General features: G+C 34.4%; 1 protein-coding gene across 1 annotated transcript; it reads right to left on the bottom strand.

Moving 5' to 3' along the window:
• Positions 1-2,263: 2,263 nt before the first annotated feature.
• LOC133033722 (DEAD-box ATP-dependent RNA helicase 18-like) lies at positions 2,264-19,068 on the bottom strand. Its single transcript, XM_061108780.1, has 13 exons — positions 18,923-19,068; positions 18,344-18,424; positions 6,008-6,341; positions 5,676-5,912; positions 5,089-5,349; positions 4,916-4,995; positions 4,724-4,829; positions 4,510-4,623; positions 4,255-4,353; positions 4,038-4,127; positions 3,778-3,884; positions 3,558-3,701; positions 2,264-3,073 (listed from the first exon to the last, which is right to left on the bottom strand). The coding sequence occupies exons 3-13, from the start codon at positions 6,275-6,277 to the stop codon at positions 2,809-2,811; spliced, it is 1,773 nt and encodes a 590-aa protein (XP_060964763.1). The 5' UTR covers positions 6,278-6,341; positions 18,344-18,424; positions 18,923-19,068; the 3' UTR covers positions 2,264-2,808.
• Between the last annotated feature and the right edge of the window lie 243 nt (positions 19,069-19,311).

Below are 19,311 nucleotides of genomic sequence, written 5' to 3'. Positions count from 1 at the left end.
AAAACTACCCACAATGTGAGAAATTCTCACTCTAGAGTTTGGAATTTCTGATAATTAGTCTATTGTTGTAATTACCATCTCATGAAAAATAAAAATTCGAAGTAGATGTAATCTCATTACTATCATGATATAGGGGTGAGTTACTATATATTAGATGTGTCTCTCTTAATTTCTTGACTACTTTTTTTTTTTTTTTCCGCCAATTTAGCGAGTGAGTGTGGCTTAAAAATTTAATCTAGATTTCTGAGTCAACAAATAGAATAAAAAAAATTATCAATTAAACACAATTTTGTACTATATCAGTTTATAGTTGACGTGCAATTACTATCTAATATGCAAAGAATACAAACTCCTTAATGGAAAATACTCTCTCTTATAAATGGTAAATACATCTACCCAATAAAATTAAATTACACATCAATGTACAAACTCCTTAATGGAAGATACTCTCTCTTATAAATGGTAAATACATCTACCCAATAAAATTAAATTACACATCAATGTACTTAATATCCAAAACAGAAAGAATATTAAAAAATTGTTTCACTCACTAAAAGTTGTGTACTATCCAGTTGTCAAAACCTATTTTAGCAAGTCATTTCAATTGTTGCTACAGTATAAATTCTTTGTCCCATGTGAAAGATCTCAAACCTCAAATTGAAGGAGGTTTTACATTTTTTTGTTAACCGAAAATTTTTAGCAACTAATTTAATATATAATTAATAATGATAAAATGTGTTTAAGATGAGAGTTTTTACGATGTTCAGACGTTAATAAGTACTAGTCCACAAATTACTTGTATTGATGTTGAAGGTTACAACAATGGCAAATTACTTAGAGAATCTAATAGGATTTTGGCTTGGTCCAAAATTCTCTGATCCTTTTACAGTGAACATAATGCTTCTATTTATAGAAAATTAAAAATATATTATTTTTTTTTTTTGAATTTAGCCATTCGCTGAAAGTTATCCTAAATGTAATATCTTTAAGGTATATTTCCCTTGGTAAAAAGGGTATATTCTGCTAATGGGCTATAGTCCAGAAGTAGGTGCGCGGGGCAAGACTTGTTTGCTAGTGATGTGACAAGCGAGGTCGTGAGTTGCCTACAAGCGCATGGGAACGGTACGTGTTAGAAAAGGTAAGGGGAAATTCTCACAACAATTTATTTTATGAGAAACTCGTTTTGTCGTTGGTACAGAAGGGATAAGCTACACTGTTTTTTCCTTCTTGTGCGCTGACAAGTGGGGACCACACATGGCTAGGGAGGCATCCTGAGGGTCAAGCCCCTCCCAAACCTTCCCTCCTAGATGCTCAAGTTATTTCGCTCAGGGGCGAGAGTTACCTTTAAGAATTGTAGAGCTAATCTTTTTTATTGTTGATAGCAAGTTAAATTATTAGTGAGCTTAAGTTCTTCCTGCCACCTGGCACAACCCTCAAGCACCACATGTACTGTCCAAATTTTGTGAAAACACTTTTCTATCCATTCAAGACTTTCTTTCTTTCCTTATTTTATTTCCTTGCTAACAAACATATTTAGGCTATAACTCACTCTCTTGTTAAAGCTAGCTAGTGTGATGGTAGTGCACTTTGACCCTAGTTTGTACTCTCTTGGCAAGTTTGCCTTTCTATGAGATATTCCTTTTCGTTCAAAAAGGAAAAGCGCAACTTCCAGATATCCTCATCCTCAAAAAAAAAAAAAAAAAAAAAAAAAAAAAAAAAAAAAAAAAACCTTCCAGAAATCCTCGTCCAAAATTACATGAAAATAAACTTCTAGTGCTCTTCCACGCTAGATGTGACCCCAATTTTATTATGCCACACCAAATGGATACTACTTATTTGAATAAGACAAAATTTAATTATGTATTAATGTGCTCTGACCTTTGCATGCTACTACTATAAGAATTGAATAGTTAGTTTCTCTTATAGTTCACAATATGTGGTTATATAGCCAAGCGAAAAATCATGTTTCTTCCCATTTCTATGTTAGATCAAATAGCCTCAAGCCTAATCCAGCTAAAAAGACAATAGCCTTTGTATTACCTAGCCATAATCAAGTTGGATCTTAACAGTAGCAGGCAGTATTGGATTGGTTTCTTTAGATTCTGTGATGAGACACGTTCATATACTTTGAAGTCCATTCATAGATCTTATTACCACATTTTCAGATGATCTAGTATATGTTTAAACACAATGCTATACTACAATGTAACCCCTTTATTCTTCATTTAACGTCTTCTAACCGGTCGAGCCAAATACACAGAAATTTCAGCTAACAAATTTAAGGTTCCATATACAGTGAACTGCTCCAGTGCTAACCATATAGTAAAACTTTAAATATGTTGTTTTTTTTCCACTACCACTGTATCAGAATACAAATTCACTAATGTCTCTTCTTTTTTTGTTGTCAAGCTAAGCAAAATATCAATTCATCAAAATCAACGGAAAAACAACGAATTAAATAGGGAAGGGAAAAAAACTGAATTACAAAGCCAAAAGGCAATATCAAAAACCTATGCATGAGCAGAGAAGGACAAATTATAAATTTATAATTCTTCATCACCAGCAGCAAGGTACCCAGCAGAATAGAATATGGTGGTTCGTTGTACCTGGTTAGCCTTCAAAACTATGAAGATCCAAGGTTTAATATCCTCCGAAAACTTCATACTCATCCCGTAAACTTTAAAGTATTTCTTTAATTCAGGTAAATTTTGCAACCACTGGTTATGATTCATTTCATCTTTGGAGCTGCTCTTTTGGTGGGCTCTGAATGTATTTGCAAAATCACCTCTGTATCATGTATCATGAATTTCAAAAGTCTTCAATCCCTGATAATTTTGCAAACTCACTTTCATCAATAGTCCCCTTTTTCAGCTTCTTCAGGAGGCGGTAATCTCGTGTCAACTCATCGTCATCTTCAACTGTCTGCACAGCACGTCTCTGTTTAGCTGTTTTCTTCCTCATTGCACTAGGTTCAGCATTTGAACTTTTGCTGGGCTTTCGAGGTTGCTCATGCAACTGCTTTTCTTTCTTTGCTTGCAAATTTTTCTTTCTTTGTTTCTCCCGAGATTTATCCCTAAATTATAATTTTTGTCTCTAGTCAGCATCAATTTATTTATTTTGGAAGATGAGAAAACTCACTACTAAAAGCAGTTTTGCCAAAGGCAAATAAGGAAAATAATTTGCAATTACTAGTCAAAATATTCGTTTGATGATTGTGACACAAAATACATAGTTCCCTTTCTAATTCTAAAACTGGTGGATTGAATTTTCCATTTACACAATATAATGAATAATTTTTTTAAAAAATTTAATACTTATCTTCTTCTACTATAAGAAACCTGTAAGTCAGAACTTCAAGCTTAGTTACGGAATGAAGCTGTTTCATAAATATTCAGCTTGAAAACTAAACTGACATTTAAGAGCATTAAGAAACCATCAAGATTTAGAGAGTAAAAAAAAGTTGATTTATCAATGGCACCACATCCGGCAACTAATGCCACACGCAAATTGAAGCATCTTATAGCCTATTGAATTGCTAAAAGAGTAAATTATCTTACTTGAACTTAATGTCCTCCCATTTGACATCTTCAGCAGGAGTGAAACCCTCAATGGAAAGTGAAAACCTCTTCACCTCAGGCATTGAAGGAAGCTTCAAGAGACCAAATCCCATGGCCAACCTCCCGATTTCAAGTTCTTTCCACCTGCATTAAAATAAACACTTTAAAATAATCTTAATTCAGAGAGAGGGGGAAAGAGAGAGTATGAGAAGATAGGCACCTGAAAATGTATGAGCAATTATGATTTTTATATCCACAAACAAAAGAAACAAATGCTCTCACTCCCTTTTCCATGACATCACGGTCCTTTGTTGCTGCAGATCGTATCTAAACAAAGTTATTAAGCAAAAATATCAGGAAAGAACAAATTACAACCACCGAACATTTCAAAAAAAAAAAAAAGAAAATCTAAAACAATTCATAATTTGATAAATGCAAATGTCAGGCTATATAATAAAGATAAGAATGATTTGAGTTGACCTGAGGAATAATATCAGAAGCATCTTCAGAAATTTCTCTTTCTTGAAGAGGAATCCTTCTCAGACGTAGGAATTCTACATAAGCTTCCTCCTGGAATGAAAGAAAACAACCACGAAAACCATCATCATTGAAATGACACCCGTAACCCTAAGAACAAAATTAAATTTTACTCAAAAGAATGAACCATTTCAAATGGATATAGGAGCGAGGAACATACCTTTGGCAATAAGAAAACGATTGAATTTCCTTCTCTGCCCATGCGAGCTGTTCGTCCAACTCTATGTACAAAAACATTGGGATCTTGAGGGGGATCATACTGCAAAAGCAGAATGTTGAAATAAATGCATAGATAGATAGATAGCCAATGCAATGGAAATGAAATTAATATGATAGATGAGTTGCATGCCCAACTTAGAAGACAACGTAAACAAACATAACCTACAGTATTTGTGTACTTATGAAATGAAATTACCTGAATCACAAAATCAACACCTGGGATGTCCAGCCCACGTGCTGCAACATCAGTGCATAGAAGAATACCACTCGAAAGTGATCTAAAACGATCCAAGGCTTTCTCCCTTGCAACCTATTGGACACAAAAGTTACAAAGAAGAAGAATAAATGATTAGAAGATGATGAATGTGGAATTTACTTTTGATCAAGTATTCCAAACTCCAAAACTTTACTTGCTTCATATCCCCACATAGTGGAATAAGATTGAAACCCTTGAGAGGAGCAAGACGCGGAAGAACAAGGCCCCAATATTGAACACAAGCACAAGTCATGAAGTATCTACAAAAGGAGTGTCGATTAGCATACTAGAGTAGTTCATTCCCCATCATAATAAGAATACGCTTGAACACTTCCATCAAACTTACACTATAATCTTTTGACTCTTGTTCTTAACAAGAAGATCCACAAGCTGTGATGATTTTTTGTCTGCTTCACACTCCAAGTACTGCAGGAAAAAAATAAAGGCATGTGGGTGCTGTAATTTACCATTATCATTCACCAACTACACTCCAAGTTTCCAAAACACGATCCAGCATACCTCAAGGTGAAGACTGGAAGGTGTTCTTGAAGATGCAGCTTGTTCCGATGATACTGTACCATTTGCCGGCTTTGTTTCGGCCCGTACTTCAACTCTCACAGGATTTCTCATCCCTGCCTTGGCAAGCTCTTCAACCGCCTCAGTTTGAGTTGCTGAAAAGAGGCCAGTTCTACGAAGCTTGGGTAAGCGAGATATAATTGCATTTATCTGCGTTTGGAATCCCAAATCCAATAGCCTATCTGCCTCATCTAGAATTAAAACCTGTGAAAAGCAACAAAAACCATAGCATTTTAAAGCACATGTTTCATACTATTGCAGCATACCACAACGCAATGCCATCAACAAAACAAACACAAAGTTCTCTTCAGAAATTTAAATGACATTGAACCAAACCTACAAACTAAATTCAATTCTCCTAAAAAATCAACTACAAACAAAGCGTACACTACAGCATTCAATTAAAAAGGAATAACTAATCGCCTATTTTGCATAGCTCCTTAACATATTTAGATTAAAATCTAGAAGTTGAACCGAATGAATAAACGAAAAAGCACAGAACTTGGGCTGTAGAGAAACCAAATATATACCTCAAAGCTCTTATAGTCCAAAATTTCCATTCTTTCCATAATATCGTTTAGTCTTCCAGGAGTGCCAATCAACAAGTTAGCTCCTTCCTCGTCTATCATTGTCATGTCTGCTTTCACATCGGTTCCCCCAACTAAAAGTATGGACTTGAAATTCGAAAGCGTCGCAATGAATGGCTGCGCAACTTTATATATTTGAGACGCTAGTTCTCTTGTGGGAGAAATAATTACTCCCATTACCTGCACAATCCAAACCAAAAAGAGTGTATTATTCTCTGTTATTTTTCTCGGCATCCAAACAGAGGTTAAGAAACGAGTAGCGGAATAAGACGAACCTGGTGAGGTTTTGGAGGGGTGGAAACGCGACGGATAATCTCGACGAGTGGAACTACGAAGGCTAGAGTTTTTCCTGAGCCGGTGGCGGCGTCTACTGCTACGTCTTTGAATTTGCATAGCAAAGGGATTGTAGCGGCTTGAACTGGAGTGCAGAACTCGAACCCTGTTTGAGATAAGGCTTCGAGAACGGACTCAGAGAGCTCGGGCCTGAGGTCGGAAAAGCGGGTCTCTGTCAGCGCCCGGTTAAGGTTTTCGGGGTCGGCGCCCATGGCAACACTTCACTGCTCTCTTTTGGCGGTAGGTTCAGAGGCAGTTAGTTTTAGGGTTTTATTTCTGTTTTAAAAATAAAACTAGATTATATGTAAATTTGGGAAATTCTACAATGTATCCACTTAAAATAGATACATTGATATACTCTTATCTGTTTTAGCATCTGAAATAATTTTTTAATCAAATTTTTTCTCATGGTCATGTACGTTATAGTTATTTAAGACATCCCACAAAATTTTAAAAAATTTAGAAAAATTTAATATGCCGAAAACTACGTTCAAACAGTGTATTGCATGCGTGACTATTTTATTTTATACGCGTGTAAAATATACTGTTTGAACATTGTTTTCTATATTGTAAATTATTCGGAATTTCTCAAAATTTTGTAGGTTATCTTAAATAGTTATAACGTACATAAATTTGAAAAAAAATTAGACTAAAAAATTTTTCTAGATGCTGAAATAAGTCAAGAGTGTATCATTACATCCCTTTTAAGGGGATGCATTGTAGAATCACCCTGTAAATTTAATGTGAAGGCGATGTAAAACGGGAAATTTCACTATCAACACTTATTCTACAATAAGGCGATGTTAATATTACAAATATAAGAATGATTTTTTTACAAAATAGACAAAAAAAAAAAAACAAAAATTAAAAATATTTAGAAAAATAAGTCAATAATTTTTTTTTACCTAATTTTATTATTTACAAAAATACTTTCTCATCAAAATTAATAAATTGTTTGTTTATAGTTGTCATTAGATTATTTTTTTAGTTATTTTATAGGGTAAATATCATTTTGGACTCTGTGTTTTGCAAAAGTGACAGATTGGACCCTGTGTTTTGTTAAATGACAAAATGGACCCTGTATTTTCTAAAATAGTAAAAATAGGACCCTGAGCTTAATTTTTGACAACTTTTTTTTTTAATACAACCAACTTGAAGATAATGCTTAATACAAACAGATACAAAAAATGTAAACAGTTTTGTCATAGCACTTTTAGATCGGATTATAATTAAACTTTATTTTGACAAAAAATCAATTCAGGGTCCTATTTGTACTATTTTAGAAAATACAGGGTCCATTTTGTCATTTAACAAAACACAGGGTCCAATTGGTAACTTTTGCAAAACAGAAGGTCCAAAATGGTATTTACCCTATTTTATAATTTATTTATAGTTGTTGTGAGATTGATTTCTTATAGTTTTGTAGTTGTTTTTTTACTTTTTGCTGAAAATTTTGTATCTTTGTAATTTTAAAATTTTAAAAAAATATTTTTGTAAACAAAAATTGGAAGACGTAAAATTATAAATAAAACAAAAAATAATATTTTTTTTAAAAAAAAAAAATTGCTAAAAGGCACTAGTGCCTAGGTGTCATACTGGTATTGGTATAATTAAATATCAAGTCAAATATAACTTAAGAAAATATATTTTAGGGAATATCGCTAACCAATCGTAGGATGCTTCCCATAAAAAGTAGGGTTGAGCAAAAAATTCAAGAAATCGACCAAACTGAGTACACCGACCGTCCAAACATCGAAAAAATCGAAAATTGAAAAAACTGCCTTTGCACGGTCGGTTTTAGCGTCAATGGCAAACCGACCGATTAAACTGAGAACCGACCGAACATATATATTATACACTATACATATATAATATAATTATTTTTGTACATATTTAATGTACAATTTTATTAAACTAGTTTTACTTCTTATCTTTTTTATTTTTTGTCTTATTATTCATTGTTTTATTTTATTATAATTTGATGTATTTACGTATTATATACATACATTTATAAAATAATACGAGTTTTTTAATATAACTCATTACCATATTAGTAGTACTAATAATTTGAGCAAATTCAAAAAAAAAAATTATTTTATATCATTTATTTAACTAAGAAAGTTTTTGTTCTTAAATTATATGATATTTAATACAATACTCTAATTTTTTTTAGTTTTCAAATAATTATAGCAAATTTAAAGACTTAATTTTTTTTTTTAAAAAAAATAAATCTCGATTTAGTTGGTTTAAACGGTCGTCTCAATTTTAGATTTTTTTTTTTTTTTTTTTTTTTTTTTTTATAAAAAACCTATCAAACTTGCTTACCTCTAATAAAAAATGTTGAGGGCCACTAGTGCCAATAGTAATGATGTTTTACAAATTCCACCGAAATTTATTATGGTAGTGGCAATAACTTAATTACACGAAGCATAGTAATATTACATTTCCATTTCACACTTTCAATCCTACCACTCTCTCTCCCTCTTTCTGATTTGGGTATTCCAATTCCTCTCTCTCAATAAAGATTTGGTATGTACCTAAAGGATTGTTCTATCTCTTTCTTACTAATGATTGTGGGACTATTTTTAATATGGATGATGACTTACTAATGGTTCTGGGACTATTTTTAATATGGATGATGAACGGTAAGTTAGTTTGTTTATTGTTTTTTTTTCTTTTCTAAATAATAGAATAACTAAATATATTTTTCCAAAATTAGATTTTGCAAGGGGTTTAAAGTCATTGGTGAATGAGAATCGAATTAATTATGTTATACTATGTTTTGTTTCAATATAGCTTTGTGGCTTTATTATACAAAGCTTCATTACTATATCTCATTATTCCTGATGTGGGAAAGAGACCCACGGGTTTTCTGGGTGGTAAAGAGAGCATGGAAAGAAATAATTCATGAGCACCCGATGGTTAACTTATAACGCAAATCAAACACACAAAGGCTCACCTAACCAAGTGGAATAAGTTCCAATTCAAGAAGGCATCAACACAGATAAATGAGGCTCGTATAACACTCAGGTCTATTGAAGAGGCGCAAAACTTTGATGAGAAGGCTCACTCCGAAGCTAGAGCCAATCTAGAGGAGGGGTTAAGAAGAGAAGAAATCTTTTGGCGTCAAAAGTCGAGAGTGGCCTGGCTAAAAGATGGAGACCGTTCAACGAAATTCTTCATGGCCAGCACCGTAACAAGGAGAAGACACAACTATATTTAATTTCTAAAGAATGAACAGGGGACGACGATTGAAGAAATGAAAGACATAGCCCAGTTATTCATTGAGAAATTTACCAGTACCTTCTCCAAGAATGGCTCACGACTTAAGTTTGATGCTGAGGAGTGGACTCATATGCGGATGGACAATATGTTAAAGGAAGATCTAATGGAAGCTCCTTCTGAGGAGGAAGTATTGAAAGCTTTAGCATCCATGGGAATCGACAAAGCCCCTGGACCGGATGGATCCCCAGTTGTTTTTTTTTCGGTCTCATTGGGACACAATCAGAGAAGACTTCCTCAAATTTATTAAACACTTCTTTGAATCTGCAGAATTACCCCACTACATCAATGATACAAATATAGTGCTGGTGCCGAAGAAGGAATGTCCATCTATGGTTTGTGATTTTTGGCCAATAGCCTTGTGCAATGTGGTGTACAAATGTATATAAAAAATTATTGCCACTCGGCTTCGAGATATCCTACCTTCCATAATCTCCCCGACGCAAACGACTTTCATCAAAGGGAGATGCATCACTGAGAATACTGCAATTGCCAAAGAAATCATTCATTCTATGTCCCGGAAAAAAGGTTCGAAAGGTTTTATGATGATAAAGCTCGATATGGAGAAGGCTTACGACAAGATGGACTGGGACTTTTTAATGGAGGCTCTCAGCTTTCATGGTTTTAAGAACCCTCTGCTGGGGTGGATCAAGAGCTGAATTAAGAAGATGAATTTGATGATTAATGGGGCGAAACAAGGCACTATCACCCCCACGAGTGGACTCAGGCAGGGTGACCCGCTATCCCCCACTCTCTTCATCCTAGGCCGAGTACTTGTTATCTCGGCTACTACAGGACTACACAAACAAAGGAAAGATTAGGGGGGTTCAAAGTTACTCTTACAGCTCCCTCAATTACACATCTTATGTTTGCGGATGACGTAGTCTTATTTGGTCAAGCCACTATCAAAGAAGCACAGGCCTTCATGGAGTGCATTCAGAAGTATTGTGCTTGGTCGGGACAAGCGATAAATCTTCGAAAATCGACAGTATACTTTTCAAAACGGGTACCTAGAAATCGAGTTAATGACATCACAAGTCTCCTAGGAATGTGCAAGATGAAGAATGAAGACTCATATCTTGGAATTCCCCTCTTTAGATCCAAGAAACGATCAAAAGATGTGCAATATTTGGTGCAAAGAGTGCTTGCAAGAATAGATGGGTGGAAATTGTTGGAAATTATTTTACCAGGATCTTAGATCTACTCACAAGTATGTTTATTAACATCCTAAATAAGAACTTTCTAAAACGATAAATTAAACACATATAAAGTTTAAGAAACCTTACATTGGGTGCAGGGGAATATAATGACTCCTTCCGTTCAGATATCTAGCCCTTGATTCCTTTCTGTAGCAGAGCATTATCAATATCTGAACCTGGATCTCTTTCTCTGAATCTTTGATGCTGAAACTCCTTTGGTGATGATCTTTCTTCAGGATCTTCCTCACTATGATTGAGGTATCACTTGATGTGTGTGGGCACTACTCATACACTAAGAATTTCGAAATTCAAGAGGGAAGAGAAAGATGAAGTGGCAGCTAAAGATAGGAAGAGAGAAGGCTCAGTTTTTCTGAATCAGAAGAAGTGTTTTTCCTGAAGCCTTCACTATCTATTTATAGCATTCCACTAGGGTTAGATTTGAATTATATGGCATTAAAATAATAAAAAAAATCAACTTAAAAACCTACAATAGGTGGCCGGCCAAGCATTAGTGGATTGGGCCTTGGGTTTTGCAATTTTGCAATTTTAACACCTTTTGTATCTGATTTTCTCAAAAATGCCAATTTCCTAATTCAACCATTTAAATGCCAATTCTAACTATTTAATAACTATAAATAATTATTAAATAATATTGTCATTTATCATATTTATTAATTGAACCATACAAAGTATCATAATTAACAAATATGCCCCTATAAACTCTTTCTTTACAATTTCGCCCTTACTTAGTGAAAATTTCACAAATAGACATAGTCTAATTTGTGAATTATAATTGATTAATCAAAATCAATTACATGAGTCTTACAAGCAATATTATCTCAACTAGTGGGGGGACCATGGGTATATATAACCGAGCTTCCAATAAGTAGATCAAGAATTTAGCACTAAAATTCACTAACTTATTAATTCTTCGTTGAATCCACGCATAGAACTTAGAATTGCACTCTCAGTATATAGAATGCTCTATATGTTCCACCATATAGACACATCATTAGTTATCCATTGTTATAATCCTAATTTGATCAATTATCCTCTATATGAATGATCTACACAGTAAAGGGATTAAATTACCGTAACACCCTACTATGTATTTTATCCTTAAAACACTTGACCCCGTATAAATGATATTTCAACTTATGTGAAATGAGATCTCCACAATTTATTTTCGTTTGGTCAAGCTCGAAGGAGATCATCCTTTGCTTACTATTCGCCAGATAGAAGCTATAGATTCCATGTTTATGCTAGCACTCCCACTCAATTGCACTACCGTGTTCCCAAAATGTACGTATCACCCTGACCTAAAAGTAGGCTTAACTAACAATTCAAGGAACACGAATAGCCTTTCAAGATTGAGCTTAATCATAACAGGATTAAGATCATTTGATCTAGGATCAACTAGGCGATATTGACTTGAATAGAGTTTACGGTAAGTTTAATTAAATCTAAGTCAAAGTTCAATATCGGTCCCTTCCGATGCATACTCCATGCATCCAACCTGAGCTTTACCTTAACCAATGTTCTGGAAAGAACATAGTATTTCTCCAAATACAAGTAAACTCTTGTTGTAGATTATCATATCAGTAAAACCCTGTGTCTGATAAATCTAGGAAACTTTATTCACATAGTCATGTTTACTTTCCAATGTGTTGACGGCACAATAAACAGGATCAAGTATGTGAAAAGGGTTTCAGATGAATCTATACATTATGTACATATAATCATGAAATAAATCATGTGAACCATGCAACATTAAATGTTATTTCTGATCTATATTAATAAGTAAATCTGATTAAATTGACGACAGATCTACGTCAATTTGGTTTAATGCTTGGGTGCCAAATGGAGAACACATGCCGCATCCCCTGTTGGATGCAACCCAAGGAGCAAATTTAGTAAGCTATTTTATCAATGAGAATATGTCATGGAATGAAGAAAGGGTAAGACAATGGTTCAATGAAAGGGACTCAAGAAACATCCTGAACATTGGGCTAGCTACCTGCTCAAAACCAACCGGACTCCTAGAGGTGGTTAGGTGATCCTAAGGGCACTTTCTCGGTAAAATCAGCGTATAAGTTGGTGACGAACTCAACTTTGCAGGACCAATCCAATTGGGATTGGAAGATTCTATGGAATTCTCCTATCCATGGGAGGTTGAAGATGCTTTGGTGGCAACTGATGAGAGATGCTCTCCCAACCAGAGAAAAGATTAGAATAGCTATATCTCTCCAATCACGTGAATGTCCTATTTGTGAAGAGGGAGAGGAGACAACTTTACATCTGTTCTGGGAATGCTATTTTGCAAAGGCAATCTGGCAGTCTGTGGGGAATGAGAGCTGATCATTTAAACTGTCTTAACTGGACAGATTGGATGAGTTGGTTCCATGACAAAAAACATAGACCACAACACTTGTCGTTTGATGATTTTATGACAGGTGCTCTCTGTATATTCAAAGTAATCTGGGAAGCTCGAAATGAAGTGGTTCACGGAACGAGACTCCGCCCTATAATGGAGGTCATCAATTCAGTGAATCGGTTATACAATGATCACCTGTCCAGATGGAAATCGAATGCTAATAAGAGAGTGAACAAGCGGATTACTGAAGTAGGTTGGTGGAACTGTTGTACCGATGTTTCAATTCAGCCAAACCAATCTTTTGGAGCGGCTGTGTTTAGAGATCATATGGACAGAATTGTGGCAATCTACTCGGAGAGGTTCTCTACTACGAACCCTACGTTAGCAGAAGCTACCATTTTGGCTAGTGCAGCAGAGTTTGCAAGGGTGAATTTGAAGGGGAAAGTCGTTTTCTACTGTGATAACAAAGTGGTGGTCGCAAATTGCTCTAACATTTGCAATACAAACCAGAATATTGACATCAAGGGAGTGGCAGATCGTTTCAAGAGCACGGTCCGGTTATTGGATGATTTCAAGTTGAGAAAGATTGATAGGAATTGCAATTTCATGGCACACAACTCAGCAAAATGGGCTGCTTCAGTCAGTGCACTTGGCGTTCTTGATTTGGGAACCATGGATGCGAATATCTTTTCAAATGTCCGTGAATGGTCCCCCGATTAATGTTGGTTAAGATCTTAGTTATGTCCCTCATGTGGAGGTGTATGTTTGTTGTTTTTTTTTCTTTCCAGTCTAATTTTATTTTCAGTTATTTCAATTTGTTTAAGTCTTCCTAGTTATTGTTGTACTCAGTCGGCTTTGCCGTTTTTAATGAACTGGGGTTTACAACCCCCCCTAACCAAAAAAAAATCTCATTATTCTGTACAAATTTAAGTTACTATGCATTGATAGGCAGTTCTCTTTTATTAATTGATTAATCAAAATCAATTACATGAGTCTTACAAAGTATCATAATTAACAAATATGCCCCTATAAACTCTTTCTTTACAATTTCGCCCTTACTTAGTGAAAATTTCACAAATAGACATAGTCTAATTTGTGAATTATAATTGATTAATCAAAATCAATTACATGAGTCTTACAAGCAATATTATCTCAACTAGTGGGGGGACCATGGGTATATATAACCGAGCTTCCAATAAGTAGATCAAGAATTTAGCACTAAAATTCACTAACTTATTAATTCTTCGTTGAATCCACGCATAGAACTTAGAATTGCACTCTCAGTATATAGAATGCTCTATATGTTCCACCATATAGACACATCATTAGTTATCAATTGTTATAATCCTAATTTGATCAATTATCCTCTATATGAATGATCTACACAGTAAAGGGATTAAATTACCGTAACACCCTACTATGTATTTTATCCTTAAAACACTTGACCCCGTATAAATGATATTTCAACTTATGTGAAATGAGATATCCATAATTTATTTTCGTTTGGTCAAGCTCGAAGGAGATCTCCCTTTGCTTACTATTCGCCAGATAGAAGCTATAGATTCCATGAGTCATTTATCATATTTATTAATTGAACCATACAAAGTATCATAATTAACAAATATGCCCCTATAAACTCTTTCTTTACAATTTCGCCCTTACTTAGTGAAAATTTCACAAATAGACATAGTCTAATTTGTGAATTATAATTGATTAATCAAAATCAATTACATGAGTCTTACAAGCAATATTATCTCAACTAGTGGGGGGACCATGGGTATATATAACCGAGCTTCCAATAAGTAGATCAAGAATTTAGCACTAAAATTCACTAACTTATTAATTCTTCGTTGAATCCACGCATAGAACTTAGAATTGCACTCTCAGTATATAGAATGCTCTATATGTTCCACCATATAGACACATCATTAGTTATCCATTGTTATAATCCTAATTTGATCAATTATCCTCTATATGAATGATCTACACAGTAAAGGGATTAAATTACCGTAACACCCTACTATGTATTTTATCCTTAAAACACTTGACCCCGTATAAATGATATTTCAACTTATGTGAAATGAGATCTCCACAATTTATTTTCGTTTGGTCAAGCTCGAAGGAGATCATCCTTTGCTTACTATTCGCCAGATAGAAGCTATAGATTCCATGTTTATGCTAGCACTCCCACTCAATTGCACTACCGTGTTCCCAAAATGTACGTATCACCCTGACCTAAAAGTAGGCTTAACTAACAATTCAAGGAACACGAATAGCCTTTCAAGATTGAGCTTAATCATAACAGGATTAAGATCATTTGATCTAGGATCAACTAGGCGATATTGACTTGAATAGAGTTTACGGTAAGTTTAATTAAATCTAAGTCAAAGTTCAATATCGGTCCCTTCCGATGCATACTCCATGCATCCAACCTGAGCTTTACCTTAACCAATGTTCTGGAAAGAACATAGTATTTCTCCAAATACAAGTAAACTCTTGTTGTAGATTATCATATCAGTAAAACCCTGTGTCTGATAAATCTAGGAAACTTTATTCACATAGTCATGTTTACTTTCCAATGTGTTGACGGCACAATAAACAGGATCAAGTATGTGAAAAGGGTTTCAGATGAATCTATACATTATGTACATATAATCATGAAATAAATCATGTGAACCATGCAACATTAAATGTTATTTCTGATCTATATTAATAAGTAAATCTGATTAAATTGACGACAGATCTACGTCAATTTGGTTTAATGCTTGGGTGCCAAATGGAGAACACATGCCGCATCCCCTGTTGGATGCAACCCAAGGAGCAAATTTAGTAAGCTATTTTATCAATGAGAATATGTCATGGAATGAAGAAAGGGTAAGACAATGGTTCAATGAAAGTGGACTCAAGAAACATCCTGAACATTGGGCTAGCTACCTGCTCAAAACCAACCGGACTCCTAGAGGTGGTTAGGTGATCCTAAGGGCACTTTCTCGGTAAAATCAGCGTATAAGTTGGTGACGAACTCAACTTTGCAGGACCAATCCAATTGGGATTGGAAGATTCTATGGAATTCTCCTATCCATGGGAGGTTGAAGATGCTTTGGTGGCAACTGATGAGAGATGCTCTCCCAACCAGAGAAAAGATTAGAATAGCTATATCTCTCCAATCACGTGAATGTCCTATTTGTGAAGAGGGAGAGGAGACAACTTTACATCTGTTCTGGGAATGCTATTTTGCAAAGGCAATCTGGCAGTCTGTGGGGAATGAGAGCTGATCATTTAAACTGTCTTAACTGGACAGATTGGATGAGTTGGTTCCATGACAAAAAACATAGACCACAACACTTGTCGTTTGATGATTTTATGACAGGTGCTCTCTGTATATTCAAAGTAATCTGGGAAGCTCGAAATGAAGTGGTTCACGGAACGAGACTCCGCCCTATAATGGAGGTCATCAATTCAGTGAATCGGTTATACAATGATCACCTGTCCAGATGGAAATCGAATGCTAATAAGAGAGTGAACAAGCGGATTGACATCGAAGTAGGTTGGTGGAACTGTTGTACCGATGTTTCAATTCAGCCAAACCAATCTTTTGGAGCGGCTGTGTTTAGAGATCATATGGACAGAATTGTGGCAATCTACTCGGAGAGGTTCTCTACTACGAACCCTACGTTAGCAGAAGCTACCATTTTGGCTAGTGCAGCAGAGTTTGCAAGGGTGAATTTGAAGGGGAAAGTCGTTTTCTACTGTGATAACAAAGTGGTGGTCGCAAATTGCTCTAACATTTGCAATACAAACCAGAATATTGACATCAAGGGAGTGGCAGATCGTTTCAAGAGCACGGTCCGGTTATTGGATGATTTCAAGTTGAGAAAGATTGATAGGAATTGCAATTTCATGGCACACAACTCAGCAAAATGGGCTGCTTCAGTCAGTGCACTTGGCGTTCTTGATTTGGGAACCATGGATGCGAATATCTTTTCAAATGTCCGTGAATGGTCCCCCGATTAATGTTGGTTAAGATCTTAGTTATGTCCCTCATGTGGAGGTGTATGTTTGTTGTTTTTTTTTCTTTCCAGTCTAATTTTATTTTCAGTTATTTCAATTTGTTTAAGTCTTCCTAGTTATTGTTGTACTCAGTCGGCTTTGCCGTTTTTAATGAACGGGGGTTTACAACCCCCCCTAACCAAAAAAAAATCTCATTATTCTGTACAAATTTAAGTTACTATGCATTGATAGGCAGTTCTCTTTTATTAAATATTAAACTGTTCTTTTTTTTTTTTTAATAATATACATACAGCTCTGATAAACTTCCCTTCTATGGCCATGTATGCCAATCTAAAATATAGTTAAATAATTAGTTCAAATCTTGTATAGGTGTTTTTGCGATTTTCCAACCCTTTCAATCTCCATACATTATTAATGTACATATATGTGTGAAGCTTACATTTTTGTACAATTCTTCAATAATGTTAAGTCCTATAATTATACTTTACAGAAAGTTTTGGATCACTATTATTAAATAAAATATTCTATATATTTAATGCAGGTAATCCCCCAGAGAATCAACCAGAAAATCGGTGTACAATGTGCGAAAAATTGTCTATGAATTTTGAAAGCCCTGAAGCCCTACAAACACACCGAAAATCGAATCACAAACAAGACAAACGTGGTAAGAATTGTGGTAAGGTATTGATAAATAACCAATATCTTACCCATAGATGTGAAATCTGATGTTGGCTAAATAGGATGCAATTATAATCATAGGTAGAGGTATTCGTATAAGATTTTTCTTTTGAGTGTTCTTCTTTTCTTTCCTTTGTTTTTTTCCTTTTTTTTTTTTATGTTGGATGATCTTGATGATATTGGACTATTGAGTTTATTAAACGATTATAAAGCAATCATTTTTGACCAGGATTGTAATCTATAGTACATGAAATTTATATTATATGCTCCAACAAATTAACAAACACAAGAGCTAAAAATAAGACAGACTCAAAACCACCATGAACTCAATCACAAATTTACATCCAGCAGAGTAAGAGAATAAGTATAGGCATTATCTTCCTTATTATAATCAAAGAGGCCAAAGTTTACTACCAAGTCAGGTCACGGACCAAACAATTAAGCACTTGGTACAACACACTATTGTTAAGTGAGATCAAATACTTATGCTTATCTCATAATTGTCAACTCCTACCCCTGCCACCCTGAATCCTAACCAATTGAGCTACGGAATAAAGAACTTGGAACAAACTTGATTTTCTAGTCTAATAAGTAACTATATATATGTATGTATATGTATATGTATATCTAAGTATACACATACATAAAAAGGATGCACGTTTAGGTTCTGGAAAATCCACACCCTCTTAAAGGATGGAACAAAGAGTTTTTGACATTTAAAAAAAAATTATTACCTCATAACCTTTTCTCCTTCCTTCACTTCACTTCTGAAAAAGCCTTGCCTCATGAGCATAAATGTCTCAAGTCAAGAAACACTTGCACAAAAATAAAAGACGCATAGTCATAGAAAGTCAGAATAGATTAAAATCCTATTCCTATTATTAAAACTATTATTACGTTTTTTAATAGATTAAAATTATTATTAATTATCATATTTTAAATTTAAAAAAAAAAAAAGATTTCTAGTACAGGTATGTTATTTTTCAATAGAAAAATTAGGGATATATCATGTTTACATTTTAAAACCCAAATCAAATTAATATACATTCCTAATTCACAAGCAAGAAAATCAGGGAAAAGAAACTTTGAGCGACTAAGAATATCAAAATGAAAGAAAAACTACTGTAAAACGTCCAACTTGTTTAAATCCAGAATGAAAGTCTCAAATGTATACAACTTATTATTCTACAGTTTTATTAAAAGAACGAACAAAAAAAAAAAAAAACACTAAAATAGATTGGGGAGAGAGGAAAACATAAAACAAAATAGAAATGGTAAAAGAGACTACTCATTTCAAAATAAAAGGTACGTACCGAGATCCCTTTGGTCACCTGAAGAAGACAGAGAGAGAGATAAGGAGATGAGAGGCGGGCATGAAAGAAACGAGGAAATAGATGGTATCGAGATCCTGAGCCCACCCCATCGCCTCCACCATCGATACATAGATATACATATATGGATGCACTTTTTAAATGAATGCTTTATTAGAATATTTCTAATTAAGGAAATAAAATAATATTATTGATTCTGATAAATGAATATTTTATATTCATTGAATCTGGACAGAATCAATTACGTAATATTCTATATATGGTCAGATTTCTATATTCATTACCTGATTTGATTTCCTAAATTAATTGTCATAATATTCTGACAATTAATGTGGCATAGATACTGATGGAGTATCTCACCTATAAATATA

Source organism: Cannabis sativa, chromosome 1, assembly GCF_029168945.1.
Source record: "Cannabis sativa cultivar Pink pepper isolate KNU-18-1 chromosome 1, ASM2916894v1, whole genome shotgun sequence".
Classification (NCBI taxonomy): Eukaryota; Viridiplantae; Streptophyta; class Magnoliopsida; order Rosales; family Cannabaceae; genus Cannabis; species Cannabis sativa.
This window is presented reverse-complemented; position numbering and strand designations above follow the sequence as displayed.